Genomic DNA, 18230 nt, shown 5'->3' on the forward strand with positions numbered 1-18230 from the left:
AAATTACATTAACTTTGAGAGGTTGAGCGTGTGTGTGTGTGAGTCTGTGTGGAGGATGTGTGAGCACGGGGAGGTATAATCACTTGCTGATTAAATTTGCTATATTCAATTTTTGATGAAGTTAATTTAATATTTCTGTTAGCTTTTCCCACAGCAGCGAGCTGAGGGTTGCCATTGTTGTAAAACCACTGCAGAATTTTCACAGCAACGACCCATGCTCTGTTTAACCCGTTTCTGCTGCTGTGTCAGGATACCGCATTTCATGGGAGGAGTTCAACCGGACAAACACGAGAGTCACGCACTACCTGCCAAATGTCACCCTTGAGTACAGGGTCACGGGCCTTACCGCTCTCACTACGTACACTATCGAAGTGGCAGGAATGACCTCCAAGGGCCAAGGCCAGCTGTCCTCCTCTACTATCTCCTCTGGGGTCCCACCAGGTCAGTGACCAAAGATGTAAACATTGTAATAAATTTATTCTAAAAACATTTCATCAATGCTATTCCTACTAAATGCTTAATTTTTTTTTTTTTTAATTTATGGAATGATCTTTCTCGCCATAGAATGATAGAATAGTTTGGAAATGGCTTTTTGACCATCTCCAGATTGATGGGAAGCGACTGTTGATTCTCTAAGGTCAATGCTGACATCTTTCACCCAGGCACACAGGTTAACCAGTGAACTGTGAAACCGTATAATTTTATAAAGGCAAACACACTTCCTGATGATCAGTTAATCAAGGACATTTTCTCATTGGCTGATGTGTGGTTCATATAATAGCTCTTACAGTAAAATTGGGCTTTGTAAAACTACAACCAACTCACTCTGTGTTTCAGTTTGTTTCCCACAGCACACATTTATTTACTTTAACTGTTCGCTTTATTATTGGATCTCATTATTCTAATAGAAAAAAATCACGTTTTTTTTTGTTTGTTTGTTTTTACAGGAACTCTATGGCACATGTTACTAACTTGTCTTTAAAGTGTCTTTCATTGTTGGTTTGTAAAACAGACTCCAGTGAACCAGTTTCCATCAGTATTTAATTTTCAACATTTGGAGAGAGTCCTTTAGAGGAGATTGAATGGTTGCATTTATAGGCTCCGAAGTGTACCCATACTGACAATGACCTGTTATAAAAACGAGGACATGACTTATTTGGTACTCATAAATACAAGCTGTAGAAGGGAAAAATACCACACTGCAAAATAAAGCTGAGTAACTACCTTTCTGCCCATGTCTCTGCTCTTGAGCAGTTTGTTCTTGCACGTCCAAATTCCAATCACAAATTTCAACCATGCTCAACTAATCCACAGGACAGAATTGTAGGCTTGCTCATTGTAATCAACAAACAGCTTGGAAAGTTTCCCCAACACTTCCTTTTGTTTCAGATTTACTGCTTCACACCGAACCAGGTGAAAGAGGTCCATTTTTCGCCTTCTAGCAGACACAATAAATTCTCATTTCTGTCACCCCATTTGGGACAGAACCAAAGAATATGAAATATTTCCTATATATATATATATATATATATATATATGTGTGTGTGTGTGTGTGTGTGTGTGTGTGTGTAATATATATAAATACACACACACACACATCTGGCACACATACACAAAATATTGGCCCTCATGGGAAGATTAGGGGCAATTACAGTCTTTAATGGTTTCATATTTGCAAACTCTTGAAACAGGAGCACAATGCCAGCGGCAATTACTGGAGCTGCATTCAGACGCCGTACATCTGTGAAATCTCGGAAATGACAGGCTGTTATATTGAGAGCAGACTTCGGTGCAGCAGTTATAGTCCCCAGAATGGCAATTACCCCCATTGTATGTGCATAAAGAAAACGCCTATGTGCCTGCAACTGTACCATAACGATTGAGCTAAAAGCAACCTCAATAATTCGTCATGCAAATAATTTTCAAGGTGGTGATTTTACCACAAGACATATAACCTGCGTTTCATCGGGAGTAAATATTCTCGCATTTGAGCAATCTTAGGGGAAACATTTTTTAAGTATGCCAAGGGGAGTGATTATATCTTTTTTTAAATATGAAGGTACTTCTGTATGCCACTGTTTGACGTTAATGTCTTCCTCTTGGATTCATGAAAGCTATATTCTGCTTTGAAATTTCAATATGGAATGGTAAGTTTTTTATTTGTCCAGAGGAAAATAAACATGAGGCATGAAAAAAGAGTTTGAGTGTCACACAAACCTGCCTAGAGACACAGAATCAAAAACTTTAGACATGGACACACACAAAAGTTATCTTTTCAGATTTGTTTTCCTTTCCCAGATTACCCGTCCATAATCCATTTGTATTGTTTATTCAACTCAAGTGTAAATAATCATGGTATCAGATTGAATCAAGTCTCCACGTCTCTCCTGTGTAATTGGCTTTTATAGCTTTGTCTCTGTCCGTATGCTGTGTATAAAACCCTGTTACGAATCTAATTTGACTTTAATGTCTTAGCTGAATTTGGGGGGTGTAAAATAAATAAAAATAAGAATAATGGCTGACAAAATCCACTTGTGTTCAGTATTTGTACCGCCACAAGAGGGCAGTGTGGTTGATGAATTTTGCTAATAAGAACCACCTTATATGAAAGGCAGCAAAGGACAAGGTATTAAAAGGGATTTTTTTCTCTCTCTGTTTTCTGTTGTCTTTGCTTTCTTACAGAGCTTCCCGGCCCTCCCACCAACATTGCAATAACCAACATCGGTCCGCGCTCAGTCAACCTGCAGTTCAAACCCGGCTATGACGGAAAAACATCCATTTCCCGTTGGCTGGTAGAAGCCCAGGTGAGCCAAGTATAAAACTGCAAATCAAGAATAAACCCTCAAAAATGACAACCATCATGCATGATTATCTTTTCCCGAGTATATACAGTGAAATATTTTCACCTTCTGCATCAATTTTTTTATTATTATATTTTTTCATGTAACAACCACAGACTTCAGCGTATCTTATTGAGATTTATTTGATGGACCAACACATAGTTGCAAATAATTTTGAAGTTGGTGGAAATCTGGCAAAAAATTTTATGCATTTTCATTAAACCTCTCTCGTGTGATTTTTCTAAATAAATTCTAGGGCAAACAATTTCCTTAGTGGTATAAATTAAGTATTAAAGTTCACATCTGTCATTTAATCTTAGTACATCTGCACTCAGCAGGGCAGTTCTAGTAAATGTTCCCAGTAGAAGGATACAAAAAACACAAGTGACCTGTTGTTTTCCCTATTCCTTGTAACAACCTACAAAAACACAGTGCTCAGTCAGTAAAGATCTTTAAAAGTCCAATAAAGATTCACTTTTTCCTTTGACCTTTTATACAAGATGAGTTTGAATCATTCTCCTAAATAGTTGTAGAGATTTTCTGATTTATTTTCAATTTTTTTTAATAGCTCTTGGCCTGCTCTTTTAACTGGACTTGCAATATATTTTTGTTGCTCTTTTTATGATTTTTTTTTTTTTACAGATTTTTTTGTGTTTCTTTCTTTGGCATCTTGCTAATACATGTTGTGCCTGGCTTAGAATGGTTTTAAATGTGCTATGAAAATTAAGTTGACATTGACATTGACCTGTCAATACAGCTGTTATGTAAAGACTTCAGAGGTCCAAGTGTAACTTTAACGCAGAGTTATGACAAAATGTCCCGTTACCTGAAAATGGAAAAATCAAACCTGACAATCCTGGTTTTTCTTCACATAAATCGGGTCATAAGAAAATGTGTATAGCTTGGCACAAGCCACATAAAGGACAGAACAAACATATAGCAGGTTTTCTCATCATATCAGACCAGTACTAAGCATTTTGACCTACATGCAAAATGCTATGTGTGGTGAAACTGTTTGGAGTTTACAGTAAGATGGATGGATGTAAATGTAGGGCAATCATATAATCTTTTTTGGGGGACTGCAAAAGAATTGTGACTGGGCTTGAGGTTTATCTTCCAATAGGACATATAAACACACACCCAGAGCTACAATTGAATGGTATAGTTAATGGCTTAGTGCTGGACCAATCAAAGTACAAACCTAAATTCATCTAACTTCAAAAATGAACAGGCCACAATTTCAACATCTACATGTGTGCAGCTGGTGAAGGTACAGTATAACCGAAAAGATGAGCAGCTATAAATACAATCAAAAATTATTCAACAAACTAGTAACTGATTAATATGACAAGGTTTTGTGGAAATGTGTGAGTGCTATGAATACTTTAGCGAGGGACTAGATATCTGGTGGACTGTCAGAGACTTTCAGAGCTCACTCACCACTGCTCTGCTGTCTTCCTTGCAGGTTGGGATGGTAGGAGAAAATGAGGACTGGGTGACAGTTCATCAGGTGTCAAATGAACCTGAGGCTCGCTCTTTGGAGGTGCCTGGTCTCAACCCGTACACTCTTTATAGGTAAGACACAACATTTCACCTTGACTTCCTTTGCTATTCTAGAATCCTGACCTGGTGCCAGTTTTTATCAGCTCGTAGGCATGAGCCATAGGACACAAAAACAAAATAAACACACACACACACACACACACACACATAGTCACATCTGGGACCACAATCCAGACTGACACCCATCTGTGCTAAGTTTCAAACATATATGGCCCAAACTGTCACTCCTAGACAAACATTGATCAGTTTTGAGGAACAGTCCAAGAGCAACCAAAGCTCAAGCCTGCTCCAAACTGGAAATGTATTTAACACCAGTGTCACTGTTCACTCTGAAAGAACTGAGACGCTGCTAACTATAAAAACCTCTGCTCAAAAGTCGACACCTTCCAACTTTACTGAAATCTGAAAAAGCCCACACAGTACCAACAGTCAGTGTGGTGGGGGCGGCAACATGCTGTGGGACTTTTTCACTGCAGGTGGTTGCACCGCATCAAATAATGAAGAAAGAGGGATTCGTCCAAATTCTTCAACTTCGCCACATATCAACAACTGGGTTGTATAACTGGGACACAATGTGTTCCAGGTGTTCCAACTGTAGAATAATCCCAAACGCGTCCCAAGGGGGGCTGAAATGGATAAAGTAGGCTATGTTCAGCTTCTGGAATAGCTTTGACCTCAACCCTATTAAAATTTATGGACCATGTTTAGAAGCTGTGTCAGTGCCAGAAAACCAACACATTTAAATAAAGTCCATCATTTTTGATAAGGAGAATGGTCAAACATTCAGAAAACGTATGTCATAAGCTTTTTAATGCCGAAAAAAAATGAGGTGGAGGTGCAGCTTTTCTTCATTGCACATTAAACGAAGTGTTTGAATAAAATAGAATAAACTATAGAATTACAGGACTTTAAAATGATAACACAAGTCCAATTATTCTCTGTTCTGGGACAAGTACTAATAAATTAACAGGCTGTTGCATTTGCACTTTCTAGACGATACTCTAACAAAGAAGTTTGTTAAAATATGGAGGACATCAAAATCACCTAAAAATTAATTCCATTATTCCCCCTCTCCTCTGCACAAGAAGAGTTTCAGTTTGCTTTATTGGCTTTGTCTAAAAATGTCATCACTCTGTATCAAAGCCAAACACACTGGTTTGTTTGAGATCCGGTTGTGGAATTACACAAAATTACTCAGACTTCATGTCATCCTCCATGAAGCCTGTGACTGCATTTGATGGGTAATTGTCCATCTGTGCTGTAAAAAAAAAAAAATGTAACTCTAACTGTTTAGCTGATGTTATACCCTGTCACAATCATCAGGCCAATTCAATATACACTAAAGCCCCTCTGTCATTAGAGACAGTGTGTGGCCAGACCATCAGACAGACTCCAGATGGTTTACAGATGCTGCACTGCTATCCATTACAAGTTTTCTCCGTGTTTTTTTTCTTTCCACTAATCTGCTGAATCTCTCCTCTTTTCCCTGCTGTTTTAAATCCTGACGGATATTGAATGTTTCTATTTGCTAGTGTATGTGCTCTGTGAGTATTTGCCTTCATAACAGGGTTGAAAAACAATTCTTACCGAAAATCAACATAATTGTCTCAAATTTTCAGAGCAATCAGTCTGTTTTAAGCTATAAGCTAAAAAAAAGCTCACGATAGATTTATGACATATCTATAGCAGGTTTTATATATGAAAAGTGATGTTTGGGTGCATGGATGAATGGATGCAACTTTTACACAGTAGTTTAGAGTATTACAAAATATATATGTTTCCAAAGTAATCCAGTAGGAACCCTGCTACTTACCGTGCTGTTCTTTCTTTCAGTTGTTATTGCTCTCTGAGCAATTTGCATTATTATAGAGGCAAAACAGTTGTTTGGAATGAAGCATCTCTTCATCATGCTCTCTTCCAATTAAGATTGTGCAAAAATGTGACAAAATCGCTAATTAAAGTGTACGTGTTCTCCTTGAACTCAGCTAATTTCCTTTTATTCCTGGAGCTCTTCTTAATTTCTTTGTCTTTAAATTGAATGCAAGATCTGTTTGGTTACTTTCCACTGTGCTTATAATGCTTATTTTTATTCGGTCTGTTTGTTTTCCCTGATCACATTTAGTTCACCAAATTGAATGAGCCAGTCCCTGGAGATCAATAGGAACTGTAGCTTTTCTCGTTCTAATAACTACTGCCAGTTTACATTTCATCGTGGACACAACACATTATTCTGTTGCACATTCAGGTATTAACACAGATAAGTTTCCTTTCACCATATTTATATGGTGTTTAAATTCAAAGGCTTTGATCTCTGTTTAGAAGCATAAAATCTCATGTTAAAACCTGCGAGCTGCATAGAAATGGTTGGTCAGGCATTTTTTAGAAGTTGCATGATGATGATCCAGCAATGTTTCCGAATGTTAGATTCCGGATGCGCCAAGTAAACATAGTGGGCAGTAGTCCTCCAAGCCAGTCATCCAGAAAGATTCAGACTCTTTCAGCTCCTCCAGACATGGCCCCCGCCAATGTCACGCTTCGCACAGCCAGCGAGACCAGCCTCTGGTTGCGATGGATGGTAAGTGACACGGACAACACAATCTGTATAGTACCACTGGGGAACATGTATTAAAACAAGTCTTAAATCATTTTATCTTTTCTTATAGAAGCATAATCTTAAAGTGAAAATAAATAAAAAAAATATCAGCATATTGTAGTGTTCATTGTATAAATATTAGAAAAAATTCAACATTTTTAAATTTAAAAGTTTACAGCTTGGATTATTTTTTTTTACAACCTAATAAACCTTTTCACATTTGTATCCCTGACCTTACTGGTGCGCTCCTTGGTCTTCACAATGGTTCTGTTGAAGGTGCTTTAGGCCTATGTGGAAATGATAAATTCTGTCTAGAAAATACTGTCACTTTTGTTTTTCATATTTATGCAACGCAGCCTCTACCTGAATGGGAATATAATGGGATCGCAGAGCAAGTGGGCTACAGGGTACAGTACTACCGCGTCGGCTCACAGGGCCGTGGTCTGACCCACATCATCAATGACCGTCTGGAGAGGGAATTTACCATTGAAGACCTGGAGGAGTGGACGGAGTATGAAGTTAGGGTCCAGGGCCGCAATGGCATCGGGTTTGGACCATGGAGCCAGCCGGTCAGAGGCAGGACAAGGGAATCTGGTGAGTGAGCTTGCCATCTTTTAAAGGAAGAAAAAGGTGTGTGAAGAATGCCTCAGTGGAGAAAGGCAGACATCCTGTTCGCTCCAACTTTGCTAGGGGAAAGAAAATCCCCTTTATAACTTTTGCATAACTGCATTTTCAGCATCTGTTCAGAGTATCTTCATTAGTAGTCAAATTAGAGGTATGGAGCAATGGTTCACACTGTGCCATATGTTTAATTCATTAAAAGACACACTCAGACTCTCCTTTTTATATACCACACCTCAGTTTAGGCTTAGACAATGCCTTTCTGCTCCTCACTTATGCTTTCTTGTAATGTAGCAGATGCTGGCTAGAGTAGAATGGAGGGAATGTGGATAATGGGAAACATATGACTTTAAATATAGAAAACACATTTTTTTCCAAGTCTGTTAACAAATTTTTTAAAATCTGCTGTTATGTCTGCAGATGAGTGGAAACTTAACTAAAGAGGTTTTGGAAAGGAAATATAAGCACTTAAATGTCTTTTCTTTTATAAAACTGCAGAAATTTAAATACACTGATTAGCCCTTGTGATTTTGACCTCCACATTCTTTATTTTCCAGTCCCTTCATGTGGACCCACGAATGTATCCGCCTTTGCCACCACCTCCAGCAGCATCCTGGTGCGTTGGATTGAAGTTCCTGAGCCCGACAGGAACGGCCTCATTCTTGGCTATAAGGTATTTTTCTGCTTTAATGTTTAACAGCACCTCTCCAATTATTTATTTGCTGAAAGACCAGAGAAATCTAATTAGCTTGCAGAAATGTCATCTTTTCTGTGCAGGGTGCAAAGCAGCACAGTGTCAGTTTGTCTTCACTAATTTGCAAATTCACTTCCCTCTGAACTTGTACTCCTGGTTTCCTTGCTTGGATCAGGTGATGTATAAGGAGAAGGATTCTGACAGCGCTGTCCGTTTCTGGATGGTGGAAGGGAATGCCTCCCACAGTGTCCAGCTGACCAGTTTGGGGAAATACGTGCTGTATGAGATCCAGGTTCTGGCTTTCACTCGGATTGGAGATGGACGACCGAGCTCTCCGCCAATCCTTGAGAGGACTTTGGATGATGGTACAGATTCACTCGCAATGTACATCCCAGTTATTCAAATTGGGTTGTGAGTTTGTGCTCGGAGTTTTGAATCCCCCCATAGTCCAAAAACAAGCATTAGCGACTCACTCTACATTGCCCTTAGGTATAAGAGTGTGCAAGGATCATTATTTTCACCCAATCACCACTGGTGAGAGGCACCACAGTTCCCTGCATAGGGATGCATTGGCATAGACTGTTAATGCATGGATGAATATCCAATCTTTGATACTGAGCATTATAGCATTGTGCTTTAAATTGAGAAAAGTGAAGAGTGGACAGATGGAGGAGTGTCAAGCCTAAAAGGATTATCTATGACATATAAGGGCTATTGGAACATGGATTGTTATGTAACAGAAAATTATCTGGCATTTTTTACCAAGTCATGAGAGGGGCATCATTGACTGTATGCTAGGTTTTCTGCTAAAAGAGCTTTAGGAATCAGCCTACTGGTGAAAATACCCTGTTCTGTCAGTCTGTATTATCTTTCATATTTTATATGATATTCTAGGACAAAAACAGAAAATTTTTTTTAAAAAATGACTGCCAGCTACAGTATACCACCACCAAAAACTGTTTAGCATGTTGGAGCAACCAACTAAACTTTACCTCTCAGTCAGTAAATGCATTTTCTTGCAAATTTGGCACAATTGAAGGGATATAATCAAGCTTTCCAATGGTATAATATTTTTTTCTAAGAAGAATTGTTTCAACAAGAAAATATTAAGCACAAAAAAAACATTTCTCTACTTTTTGTGCAAAGTTTGCAGTTACTTGTTGGTTGAAGAGCAGCCAAAATCTGCAAAGAATGATTGGATAGCACTTTAGAGAATTATGAACAATTATATCTTTAGGAAGCATAAGAAGTATATATACATGTACGTTAGTTTTGAACTGAAACCGAATGGGTTTTGTTTCCTGCTGTTTTCCTGTAGTACCAGGACCTCCTGTTGGTATCCTCTTTCCTGAAGTACGGACCACTTCTGTCCGGCTAATTTGGCAGTCACCTGCACAGCCCAACGGCATCATACTTGGTTAGTAACACTCAAAATTCTTTCATATTTTGGAAATATTTTTTTATTATTTCTAAATGTAGATGGATGATAAAAACCATAACTGAATCTAGAACTGCACTTGTTTGAGGTTACACACCTGAAAGCAAAGAGAAGCACAGATGTAGTTCCGAATGACTCCCAACATATTGTTCTAATGCTATTGTTGACTAAACTGACATGGCAATGTCCAACAGGGGAAATTAAATTTTGTCATGTTTCAACATTGCAGAAAGGGGAGTTTAGCTCCCTCCTAAACTTGCTGGGGATTTCCTTGTGCAACTGTGATTTGTTGTACATCTGGTGTGTAATTCAGTTTCAAATCCACAGTGGGCCTTACAAAGCAAAGCAGCAGGCAAGGGCAGATGCAAATGGAATCATATCATCTGGGACAAAAACTTAGTTTGTTATCATTGCAAGGGAAGATGGAGAAAAATGAAATAACTTATATTTATTGTAGCTTCACTTATCCATTTTTCCTCTCTAGCCTACCAGATCACTTACCACCTGAACTCCACTAACAGCAACGCAGCCACAGTAGACGTCCTGAACCCCAGCACTCGTCAGTACACCGTGACCAGCCTGAAACCGGAATCTGTCTATGTATTTCGCATCACAGCCCAAACCAGGAAAGGTTGGGGTGATGCAGCCGAGGCCCTAGTTGTGACCACAGAGAAAAGAGGTAAGTGTGAACTTCAGGCTGGGTTCAAATTACATGAATTTGTAATGATTGAGACCAATTTTAAAGCAATAACAGCAAGATTTGTGCTAAATGTGATACATTCAAGTTATGCTTACTGAGCAGTCATGGATGCGTGTCTCGACTTGTTGGAAGATGCTCTAAGCCTTCCCTCCACTTCTAGTCATTAATTTTCCAGTCAGCAGTCCACTGAGCAGATGTGTTTACTAAAAAGAGTGTCTGTGCGCTCCAGGTATTTATTAGATGTACTCTGATGCTGCATTTATCTCTTTTCTTCAAGGCATGTGGATAATTGTTTACTCTGCAATTTCAGTCAGAACCGTTACACTTGGAAAACGATTTAGGAAATCTAAAATTTGCTACTCACATCCATCCTATTTTTAGTGTAAGGGAAAGCGTTTCTTTGGCACATTTATCAACCAATCACCTTGTATTTCCTGTCAACCATTTTCAAATCAACATGCCATTAAATGAATGTATTTGAGTGAAATTCTAATATTGTTACTCCTGAGCTAACTGGATTGTTGTTCAGTGGTCACTTCTGAAATGAATGAAAATTTTACATTTCAATTGTAACTCCAGGTCACAGATCTTGTAGGCCGAGTGGAGACGTACAAGTCAGAGTTACTTGATGTCCAGCATCAAGTTTACATAGATGATTAGATAATTTGAGAAGCCATAGTATCTGCTGGTGTTGATGCACTATGATTTATCAAGACCAGTGTCAGCATAGCCATCTATCAGGAAATTTTAATGCTGATTTCACCCACTTTTCAGTAGAAAGATGTGCGTATTACATGTTTTTTATAGTAATATGTTGTACTCCAAATTGAAACAATTGTATTTATATGAGTATAATCAATAGCATAACAATAACAAGAGCATAGATAAACCTGTTTAAGATTTCTGCACCTGTATCAAGAATGTATTCCAAAGCCATTTTAAATAAGACCATCCATGCATCCACAAGCGTGAAGGCTAATTTATTTTATACATAGGAAATGTGACGTTAAAGGTTGACACAGGTCAAATTACATTTAACCTCCTATGTAAGAAAACTGAGTGGAAATGGTTTGCAAATAAGCTGGTGAAAGAGAGATCAGTCAAGTTGACCATTAAATGTGGTTTAGCACCACAAATAAAGAAGCTGGAACAGAGAATCTTATTTAATTTATTGATTATTCATCCTGTTTCTGTCGTCCATCTGGGCTCCCCTCTGATTAACATTTTTTTTGACTCAGTTTCTTTCCCCTTACTTCTGCCTCCGGTTGTTCCAGCTCGTCCACAGCCCACCAGCCGCCCAGTTGTCCCTCAGAAGGATGTTCAGGCCCGTCATGTGCTGCTCTCCTGGGAGCCAGGAAGTGACGGGCTGTCCCCAGTGCGTTACTACACCGTGCAGCAGAAAGAGCTGCCTGAGAAAAACTGGACGGTGCACTCCGCCTCTGTCAACCACGAGGCTACATCCTACAAAGTGTCCAGGTAGAGTTTGATTCTCAAATGAAAGCTTCTGAGTAAAGTCTTTCACTGAATTTTGATTTTCTGTCTGTTTTCATGGAAAACATTGTAAAAGTGAAATGTCACTTTATAATCTAATGATCTGCTAATCTTATTTTAGTGTTTTTTCAGTTTTAATCAAATTCTGTTACACTGTGAAAACAGTGTAAATTAAACTGAAAATTGAAAAAAAATGAAGTTGTTTTTGTTGTTTCAATTTGGCTTAATTTTAGGCTATGTGGTTAGTTTCTCAGACAGTTATCTCTTAGCTACATGTGGTGCATTTTCTTTACTAATATTGAGGAACTTAATGTTACTTCTCTTTTTCAGGCTAAAACCTTTTACTTCTTACCAGTTCAGAGTAAAAGCTACTAATGACATTGGGGACAGTGAGTACTGTGAGGAGAGTGAAGCTATCACAACTCTACAGGATGGTAAGGTTCTATATTATATTTTATTTATTTCGGGAATGTTAAAAGTATAAAGTTTTGTCTTTAAATATTTAGTAGGTTGAGGTGAGGGTGGAAAAGAGTAAAAATCCATCAGTCATCTCTAAATTTCATAAATGTTTCCTTCTAAGGCACATCCCATAGTTTTTGCAACTTATTCTTCTCAACTTTAAGTTTTTAGCTCAAATAAGTATGTCTGAAATTGAGAAATAATAAAAAAAAGGATTAAAGTAAACTAGATAAGTTCAAAAGTCAGTTAAAAATTGAGGAAGAGTGATGATTTGTTTGGAATGTCAAATTCATGATACAAGGTCCACCCAGCACCAAAGTAGTGACCTCAAAGTCTCCTGCTCAAATGTGAGTTCTGACAGTAAAGATTTATATAGCGATTTTTCCCATGAGATGGTGAAAATGAGAATAAATGAGATTTGAGAGCCATTGCTAGGTGACCTAACAAACTGACAACCTTCCAGAAGATCTAATCTGTGATTGAAAAAGACAGATAAATGTAATTATTATGGTCATTTTGGTGTGCTTAGATTTACATTAATCAGCATTTGAGAACAGCATTTCACTTTCATTCCAATGACAAACGCAGACATTTTTAAAGTGTCAAATAATGTTTCATAGCTCACTTTATATAATTTTTAGGGATAGTTTTTTAAGTCTTTGTCATATATCAAAAAATACTTTCTTGAGGAACAGGAAATAAGTAAGTGCTTATAAATGGCCTCCTTTTAAATAAATTAGAAAAGTAGAACACGAGTCAGAAAATATTGCGTGAGTCCTCTTTCGGTTTTAGCTTCTCAATGTTTGCATGAATTAGTCCTTTGTCATGATGTGGACCCTGCTAGCAATAGCAGAGATTGATTAAGCGTGCTCCATCTGTGATTCCTCAAGACACAGGAGCTGTCGTTAAATCTCTGCTAAACAAAAGCCAGCCATGTTGTGCTGCAGCCAGCAGAAGAAATGTATCGCTCCTGATCTTTTCTCACTACTATTTGTAACTCAGCAGTCAATGCTTCTCCTGTGTGTTGGCTCCTGTGTGTGTTTACTCTCCCTGAATGCCTCAGCTCGTGGACAGATTTAGCTGGCTGAATAGTGCGCATTTTCAAGTCAATTTAGCTAATCTATCTCGCTTTTATTGCCTCAGTGCCAGACGAAGCACCAACAATCCTCTCTGTCACGCCGCACACAACTACGTCTGTGCTGATCCGCTGGCAGGTAAGAGCAGACGGCAGAACGGATTTTTTCCCCCTTGTTTTACTGACTGCAGAATCAATTAAAGTCTGAGAAAGTTACCTCTAATAAGAGGCCATGAGAGTCCAAACCCTGTACTTACAGAATACAGACTTTGTCAGTAAGACGCTGCACTCTGTAATATAAAAACACCCCTCCCGTTGCACTCATACCTGAATTAACAGCTCATAAAGAGGAAAACAGGAGGCACGTAGAGACAGTTTTACTTTTATGAACACTTGTAGAGTTTATGAGGATAGAAAGTTGCTTGTTTTTCTCTCTTCCTTTCCCTCTGGGCCTGTTGACTCATGTTCAGCCAAGGGGGGTTTCTCTACATCACTTAACATGTGGAAAAGCACTCTGTCTTAGAGGCAAAGATTTTTCCATCTTTCTTTTCTCTAAAAAAGCCTCTTAGTAATGTCTATTTAGAAACAACTCATATGACGATTAGGTAACATTTCACAGTAAAATCAGATGTCTATGCCGGGGTTTTTTGGGTTTTTTTCCTCAACTTCTCATTTTTCTCCCCTTAGCCACCTGCTGAGGAGAAGATCAATGGAATCTTACTGGGATTTCGGATTCGCTACCGTGAACTGCTTTATGACCGTCTCCGCAATTACATTCACACAGTCAACAGTCTATCCTCATGGGCTGAGCTAAACGGTGAGGAGAAACATTTATTAACAGAGTATGCAATAGCACAGATTGATTAATGTAAGTTTCTAAAGTTCCCCACATACTCGGGTGTACTTTACGCCACCTGTACTCTGCTCAATACGAATGTGCTTCGGACATGTCCGCACAAAGGTGAATTTTTATGGCTGTGTAATTGGTGTCGGGAAACAGTGCTCACATCCAACTGTTTTGTTGGATGTGACCAACAAAACATCCAACACCGCACTAAGGTTGAGAATCGACGCAAACAGTTGCAAGGATGCGCAGTAGCTAGACTGCCACTCTGTGCCACACTAACAAGTGTGCAGTGACTGCCCTCGTAGAGAAGAAGCGGGAGTAGGTGCCCAACTAGCTCATCAGTTTTTTTAGCATCCATGTGGATTGTGGGAAATGAAGGAATTTGTCACAAGAAATGTAGGAAATCGAAAGGTTTGATTAGGAAAACTCGACCGTTCACAGGTAATGTGCATGCAGTCAGCCCAGATCACGGAACACGCACAGTACGCCCAAGTATTTAGGAGCTTTTAATTCCTGCTTTGCAGAAATTTGGTCCTCTACAACTCTCTTGAAGTCCAGCCTCAGCATTTAAAAAAGACCAAGATCTGAACTTCGTCCCAGCTATTGCAGGACCTTGATTATTTTATACAAAACAAGAATAACCAATAACACCTCCACAAACACACTTGACAGTTGATACGAGGTGTTTGTGGTTGTTTGTGTTTGGTTTCCATCAAACATTGTCTTGTGCGTTATGTATGAAAGATCTTTACTTTGGTCTCATTAACAAAGGACATTGTTCCAGAGTTCTTGTGGTTCATTCAGATTAAACTTTTCAAACCTGAGCTTTGCTGGCATATTGGTGATAGAGAAAATATCTTCTTGTTAAGCAAACCATTGTCCTCCTTTTATGGGGTGACTGTGGCTCAATGAAGAAAGTAGTTATCTTGTAATTTTAAGGTTGTGAATTCAATTCCACACCCTAAGAGCAACTGTACACTTGTAAATAAAATGCTTAAGGGTTGCCTTATAACCATTCCTATATTGGTGGGCAGTAACACTTGCCGTATTTTTCGGACTATACTTTTTTCCCACGGCTTGTAGCCCGGTGGGGCTTTTCTGTGGATTTTCTTCAACCACCAGGGGGCTCTTTAGCAGGACGTGAATCATTGGAAGTCAAAATTGGTAATCAAAGAAGAAAATGCTGATTTTCATTTAGAACAAGCACATGCTAGCAGAAGGCACGACGGAGAAATGTTCTTAAACCCATACCCACTCATCATGGAAACATCACGAAGAAGTTCATATGATGCCACTTTTAAGTTGAAGGCTATCGATCTGGCAGTACAGATCGATAGCCATTGCAGGTAAGCTCGCTGTGAACGAATCCGTGGTTTGGCTTTGGAGATGCAGGGCTGCGTCCTTAATAGCATATTTATTAAGGACAGAGCCCTCTGCTGCGTCCTCGTGGAAAACAGAGAGTGGCGGAGATATCAGCGGCTTATAGCCCTTTGTACGTTTCCAGTTGTTTTTTTGGGGGTTCAACTTTGTGGATGCAGTTTACAGTGAACTGTAGTCCAGAAAATACAATACCTCCCTAATGTGAATGTTTGCTTTATACCTTAGTGCTGTCTTAACCTTCATTCTACACCTTTATGTTAAAAAGTATCAAACCTTATCAAGTGCATTTGTTTAATAATATTAAATCTTTAAGCAAATGTGTACTTTTTTTATTTTGTTTTTTTTACACACAGTCATTCCATTTTACTTTCTTTATTTCAAACATTCATTAATGATGTGGTAAAACATGGTTTAATAAAAAAAAAAATTGACCTACAAAAAAAAGTTAATGTTATTATACGCTGATACTGAAACCATAGAATTAAAGTATGCATTGCATGCTATTTTCTTTTAAAAGACCCTCCGTCTTGCATTTTATAAAGAAGGATTATGAATCAGCAGCAGAGAGAAATTCTAAATACAGATTAGTTCAAAGAAAGGTGCGCTTTCCACACTTTACTCCAGTAACATGTAATTATAAAACTCTGTCTTGGCTGATTATTCCAATGTCAGCAGCACCATTATTTCCATTAGAGGAAAACTGTCACACAGACCCATTCTGTTGCCAACATATCCCCAACGGTCTTGACACTTCACAGCAAGACATTTCATCTTGTGATCAGTGGTTATCAGCCACAGGCTATTATTAGGTTTACTCAGGAGCCACTCTGTTTCCACCACTCTGTGCAGCATGGCCTGTAATTTGACTCTTGTTGAGTCATTCCCAGGCTAATTTACAGCCATGATCTCTGGGACTGTTTAGGGTGGGTTGTATGAAAACAGTACTGCTCCAATCAACAGGGAAAGTGCTGGACTTTGAACTGTGATGCCTGTTCCTCTTGATAAGCCCAATGTTTTTTTGTTTTTTTTTACTATTTGTTTTTTTTAATTGCCTCTGTTTTTTTGTTTTTTTTCTCAGCCCCCTACACCATCCGGAATCTAAGTGATCCAACTCTCATTCAGTACGAGCTGGACAGTAAGTTTCTGTATCACACAAACATCACCATAAAAACAGAATCACACACTGATGAAATTTGCAAATAAATACAATTCAAAATCTTATTTTCTATTGAATTTTTATTATGGTTCCAGTAACCATAATAAAAATGTGTTAATTAAATTCAAAATAAATTAACACATTTGGCTGGTGATAGCTGCAATGCCTTCATACAAATGCTTTTTATCAGGGAAGAAAGTGAATCCGTACTCAAATATTCGCACCGCTTCACTCTCTCCACCTTTTGCTACGTTACAGAACTATTTTAAATAAATGAAAAAGAAATTAGCTGATTTTAGCTAATTGTTTGACCAGTTGTCAGTGAATGTGCAATCAGACTGTCCTGTTAAAAGCAGAAATGGCTACCCATATAGCTCAAACTAATGTTTGGTACCTCCTAACCTTACATGTGAAATCGTTTCCTTTTGCTGCAGAGCTAAGTAAACACAAGCGCTATGAGATACGCATGAGTGTGTACAACGCTGTGGGCGAGGGGCCAAGCAGCCCACCCCAGGAGGTATTTGTTGGAGAGGCAGGTATGTGTGTTTCTTTGGTTACTTTTGTGAGCTGCAGATTAGTATGATATTGTACAAACCCTTTTGATGTGTCAGTAGAATATTTAGGGTGCATTTGAGTATTGGAGTGCATGTACTTGAAGCTGCAACACATTTTATATGAGAAATAAATGTACATTTCAAGAAAATACCAAAAGATGGAGATAGTTTGGGCAACCTTTCATACATTTTGTCATTTTACAAGCACAGACCTCAATAAATACTATTAAAACATTTTACTAAGAGACTTTGTTTTGTTTTTTTTGTGACAGTTCCCACAGCCCCACCGCAAAATGTTGCCATCCAGTCAGCAACAGCTACTCAGTTGGACATTACATGGGACCCTCCACCATTGAATGCACAGAATGGTGATATCCAGGGCTATAAGGTCAGATTCCCATCCTGTCAAGTGCTAAATGTTTTACTGGTAGACTTATGTATGCTATGCATTACATAATGATGCATTAAAGAAAAATCATTAGATTTTCACTCGTATGTATTATAGATCCATTAAGACATTTGCTGGTTGCCACAATCACCCAAATGATCAACTGGCCAGAAACTCAAAATTTCAATCTTTTTTGTGATCATTAATTTCACTATTTATAACAAAATGGTTGCGACAATCACATCCTTTGTTGTGGAAGTTGTGACTGAAAGTTTGCTATTTTTTACAATCAGGAAGGCTCTTCAAAATTCAGTCTAAGGAAGCACTGTCTATGTAATAAGCTATTGAAAAGAAAACTAGGTTTCTATGGAGCTATACTAGCTGCTTCTAATCAGGGAGCTAGACTTGAAAATATGACAGGAAGGCAAAAT

At 38.4% G+C, this 18230-nt stretch overlaps 1 protein-coding gene across 6 annotated transcripts in view; it reads left to right on the forward strand.

Moving 5' to 3' along the window:
* The window catches only part of sdk2b (sidekick cell adhesion molecule 2b), a 346369-nt gene that overhangs the window by 284863 nt on the left and 43276 nt on the right, over positions 1-18230 (forward strand). For all 6 annotated transcript variants that reach the window (XM_028029735.1, XM_028029738.1, XM_028029736.1 and 3 more), the window contains exons 21-36: positions 250-441; positions 2683-2804; positions 4306-4415; positions 6828-6978; positions 7353-7590; positions 8175-8290; positions 8487-8676; positions 9630-9728; positions 10234-10428; positions 11724-11925; positions 12271-12374; positions 13543-13613; positions 14162-14291; positions 16780-16836; positions 17292-17393; positions 17684-17799. In XM_028029735.1, coding sequence (XP_027885536.1) covers positions 250-441; positions 2683-2804; positions 4306-4415; positions 6828-6978; positions 7353-7590; positions 8175-8290; positions 8487-8676; positions 9630-9728; positions 10234-10428; positions 11724-11925; positions 12271-12374; positions 13543-13613; positions 14162-14291; positions 16780-16836; positions 17292-17393; positions 17684-17799 — 2195 coding nt within the window. The remainder of the gene's footprint in view (positions 1-249; positions 442-2682; positions 2805-4305; positions 4416-6827; positions 6979-7352; positions 7591-8174; positions 8291-8486; positions 8677-9629; positions 9729-10233; positions 10429-11723; positions 11926-12270; positions 12375-13542; positions 13614-14161; positions 14292-16779; positions 16837-17291; positions 17394-17683; positions 17800-18230) is intronic.

This window comes from Xiphophorus couchianus, chromosome 10 (genome assembly GCF_001444195.1).
Source record: "Xiphophorus couchianus chromosome 10, X_couchianus-1.0, whole genome shotgun sequence".
In the NCBI taxonomy this organism is placed as follows: domain Eukaryota; kingdom Metazoa; phylum Chordata; class Actinopteri; order Cyprinodontiformes; family Poeciliidae; genus Xiphophorus; species Xiphophorus couchianus.